This window comes from Macrobrachium rosenbergii, chromosome 11 (assembly GCF_040412425.1).
Source record: "Macrobrachium rosenbergii isolate ZJJX-2024 chromosome 11, ASM4041242v1, whole genome shotgun sequence".
Lineage (NCBI taxonomy): Eukaryota > Metazoa > Arthropoda > Malacostraca > Decapoda > Palaemonidae > Macrobrachium > Macrobrachium rosenbergii.
In genome coordinates this window covers 16014635-16019634 of record NC_089751.1, presented here as the reverse complement: position 1 = coordinate 16019634, position 5000 = coordinate 16014635, and the positions used below count along the sequence as shown (strand labels likewise).

At 31.3% G+C, this 5000-nt stretch overlaps 1 protein-coding gene across 1 annotated transcript in view; it reads left to right on the top strand.

Annotated features, from left to right (window-relative positions):
• Window positions 1-5000, top strand: part of LOC136843484 (ionotropic receptor 21a-like) — an 18639-nt gene that overhangs the window by 11373 nt on the left and 2266 nt on the right. The window contains exon 5 of the mRNA XM_067112020.1: window positions 1205-1392. Within this exon, the coding sequence (XP_066968121.1) occupies window positions 1205-1392 (188 nt within the window). The remainder of the gene's footprint in view (window positions 1-1204; window positions 1393-5000) is intronic.

The window sequence follows — 5000 nt, the reverse complement described above, 5'->3', positions numbered from 1 at the left end:
ATATATATTATATATATATATATATATATATATATATATATATATATATATATATATATATTATATATATATATATATATATATATATATATATATATATATATATATATATATATATATATATATATGTTTATAATGGCATATAAAGCTATTTATTTATTATTACGAATTCAACCAGAGCCATGCAAATTCATTAAATAAATTTTAAGACAACTTACTGCACTATTACCTGCCCAACACCCTCCTTATACGATTCTAATTTGGTACATTTGCAGAGCTTTGCAACATAGTTCGAACAATTGCTTTCCTAAATAAAATCCCTATCTTAAGAGAGACTGAAAATCAATTCAGTCCTTATGCAAAAAATGGTCCTAGAAACTCACAAACTACTGATATTTGCTCTATTACAAGCCTTTGCCTTTTCCACGTATTCAGAGTAAAGACTTTTTCCTTTACTTTTTTAACAACTCTTTCAAAGCAAACATTTAATGAAGCAACAAATTCCCGAGAGTATACGCCCACAGATAGAGATCGCGTTTCGTCTTTAGCGGAAAAATTGATGTGGCAGAAAACTGCACTCACTAATTTTCTTTCAAGCCTTTTGTCATTATTATTATTATTATTATTATTATTATTATTATTATTATTATTAGTAGTAGTAGTAGTAGTAGTAGTAGTAGTAGTAGTAGTAGTAGCAGTAGTTGTAGTAGTGATGGCACTAAACCCCCGTAGGGAGTTAGTGCCGTCAGTGCATCTCACGGTACGTGGGTATTACAATACTTATTTGCAGCGTCCCTTCGGTCCCTAGCTGCAACCCCTTTCATTCCTTTTATTGTACCTCCATTCATATTATCATTCTTCCATCTGGCTGTCAACACCCTCCTAACAATTGTTTCATAGTGCAACTGCGAGGTTTGTTCCTCCAGTTACGCCTTTCAAATCTACCTACTCTCAATTTTCCAGCGCTGAATGATGATTTAGATTTAGCCGGCGACTAGCCGGCACGGTCCCTTGCTCCCCGAGCAGAGCTGAATGACCTCATAGGTCCCAGTGCTTGGCCCTCGGCTTAAACTCTATTCCATTCCTACTGTAACCCCTCGTAATACAGCAAAGAATGATCTTGTCTGTAAATTTTTTAAAGCTAATTTTCAACAACGGAATAACCTTAGTATGTCCATGTTGATGTTGTTTTCATGAATTTCAGAGCATCATTTCTCGACCCCTGGAAAAAGTTCCCCCCCAGTGGCGCGTCCGGAACTTCCTACTGGTTTGGTGGGTCGTTTCTTGGCTCATCAACATGTCCTATACGTGTAACCTCATCGCTGTCCTTACAGTTCCCTCGTTCCCCAAGAAAATACAGACGGCCCAGGAACTTGTTGAGAGTAAATACAGGTAAAGTTGACACGATGGACTTTGGGCTTACTAATCTCTTTGTTTGATTTCATTAATTACTACAATCATAAAAAAGTCGATATGACATATTTGTTGCAGTTGTCATGACGATTTTTAATTTTCAAGCTTTTTTTTTTTGAGTAAAATTTACATAGTTTTGCACATAGCTATCTTTTATAAAAATATATTTTTTTTACATTATATACATATACTATTTTTTGTTAGTTGTCACAATGTGGTTAATATGTCTTTTACATCTACGTACCTAAGTCATCTACACAAATGTTACTCCCATTCCTCGAGATGAACATATTCTCTAGTGAAAAATAAATTACATTTATCCTCAAGTGCTTTCAACAGTATAAATCTTGTTTTGAACATTCTACTTTTTTTGTAAATGAAATCATACTTAACTCATCTGCTACGAGCATTACTTCATGAAGATACCAAATTCCAGTTATATATCACTTATCAAAATATCATTGCTGTGTCTTTATCCTTCAAGCTCTTCTTGGTAAAAAGTTTTATACGCACCCTCACATACACGAACACACTCACCTATATATATATATATATATATATATATATATATATATATATATATATATATATATATATATATATATATATATATATACATATATATACACATAATATATATATATTTATATATATATATACAATATGTGTGTATATATATATCTGTATATATGTATATATATATATATATATATATATATATATATCTTGTAATTTCCACAATGGTCCCGTGGATGAAGTATATAATAAGTCCTCACGTAAAATGAAAGGAATTGGTACCAAGACTTTCAACTTTTTATTCCAAAGTCATCTTCATTTACTGAACAGAGTTTAGAGAATAATATATACAAGAAAGCAATATGGGTCACAGATAACAATAAAATAAAATGAGTCAACAAGCCATTTAAGTATGTAAACAACATTCATTCAAAAACAAAAACATACTTAGTGGAAATATGTAATTACTACAAATGCCAGTACAAAACTATCTGTTTGTAAAAAAATCTAACAGCTTGTTTTACTCTTGCATCCTTAAGAATAAAGCTTTTAACAATTCGTCCATCTTAAAAAGACCATCGCTCAAATTCATATTACTAAAAGAACTAATGAGGCATCCTTCGACCAACAATCTGTCATGCAACGAGGAACTCCTAAAAACAACTACAGCTGAATTCCAATCTATTGGGTGCCCAAAGTCTCTTACGTGACAAAAAATGGCGCTTGAGCTGGTTGCAACCTGTACATTATATTTATGCTGTGTGACTCTCTTAATTAGTTCCTTACCAGATTGTCCAATATAAGGTAAATTACAAGTTGAGCAATCAATTTTGTACACCCCTCCTGCTGGCATTTCTGGTTTGTTACAAAACAACAAATTCTTGATAGACGAAGTATTACTAAAAACAACATTTATTTTCAGACATTTCAGGCTACGTACAATCGATAAAAATTCACATCGGTATGGCAAAACTAAAATATTTTCAGTGTCATAATTCCTTGACCTTTCATGACTCTACCATTTCTTGACACAGTCGTTATGAGAACCGACAACGGATTTAAATTCAAAGTATACCGGAAACCAACAGCAGTAAATGCTTTCATTCACAACTTTTCCAGCCATCACCCCAAGATAAAACGATCAGTCTTCTCAGGGATGTTTTTAAGAGCATACAGAATTTGTGATCCTGAATTTTTAGCAGAGAAATTCAGAACATCTATGCAATTGCAGAAGAATTATGTTATCCTTCGAATTTTATCGATGGTTGCCTCCAAAGTGCCAAAAAAACATTTTATAGTCATGAAAGGTCAAGGAATTATGACACTGAAAATATTTTAGTTTTGCCATACCGATGTGAATTTTTATCGATTGTACGTAGCCTGAAATGTCTGAAAATAAATGTTGTTTTTAGTAATACTTCGTCTATCAAGAATTTGTTGTTTTGTAACAAACCAGAAATGCCAGCAGGAGGGGTGTAAAATTGATTGCTCAACTTGTAATTTACCTTATATTGGACAATCTGGTAAGGAACTAATTAAGAGAGTCACACAGCATAAATATAATGTACGGGTTGCAACCAGCTCAAGCGCCATTTTTGTCACGTAAGAGACTTTGGGCACCCAATTTAGATTGGAATTCAGCTGTAGTTGTTTTTAGGAGTTCCTCGTTGCATGACAGATTGTTGGTCGAAGGATGCCTCATTAGTTCTTTTAGTAATATGAATTTGAGCGATGGTCTTTTTAAGATGGACGAATTGTTAAAAGCTTTATTCTTAAGGATGCAAGAGTAAAACAAGCTGTTAGATTTTTTACAAACAGATAGTTTTGTACTGGCATTTGTAGTGTTATATTTCCACTAAGTATGTTTTTGTTTTTTGAATGAATGTTGTTTTTACATACTTAAATGGCTTGTTGACTCATTTTATTTTATTGTTATCTGTGACCCATATTGCTTTCTTGTATATATTATTCTCTAAACTCTGTTCAGTACCCTGAAGATGACTTTGAATAAAAGTTGAAAGTCTTGGTACCAATTCCTTTCATTTTCACGTGAGGACTTATTATATATATATATATATATATATATATATATATATATATATATATAATATGGGTAAGTGTGTGTATTTGTATGTGATGGGTTATAAAACTTTTACTAAGAGAACTTGAAGGATACAAATACAGTAATGATATTTTAATAGGTGAATATATAACTGGAATTTGTATTCTTATAAAGTAATGCTCTTAGCAGATAAGTTAAGTATGATTTCATTTACAAAAAGTAGAATGTTCAAAATAAGATTTATAATATATATATATATATATATATATATATATATATATATATATATATATATATATATATATATATATATATAGATGTATATATGTATATAAAATATATAGTATATACGTATATATATATATATATGTACATATATATTATATACATATATACATACACAATAATATATATAATATATATATATATATATATATATATATATATATATATATATATATATATATATATATATATATATATATATATATATATATATATATATATATATATACTGTTTGTATGCATGCATGCTAGAATGAGCTTCTCGTAATGCACAGACCTATATGTACACTACTACATAATTATATGTGGTTACATCTAAGCCTATATCGCTCATATTGTGTATGTGCGGATTATCACCTCCTATTGCATACAGTCCATCCATGAATATGTACACGCACGCACATACGCACATATATTCTTATTATTGAGCCATTTCCCCCTAACAATGAGTGGATCCAGAAAAAGATTTCAGGCAACGGCCACTGCTGACACATTAATACTTTACGCCATGCTGAAACCCATATACAGAAAACTCTCACATCAACAACCTCGTCGTTCATCCAAACAAAAAGCGGTGCTACTTTAGGCTTGTTATCTACGCTTCACTTACTCCGAGGTGCTAGTATTAAACATTGCGGAAACCCGTTGGGACGCCGTGTTTAGTACTAGCCCTTGGGGATCAAAATACACCCATTTATACATTGCGTGGTCGACAAATCATTAC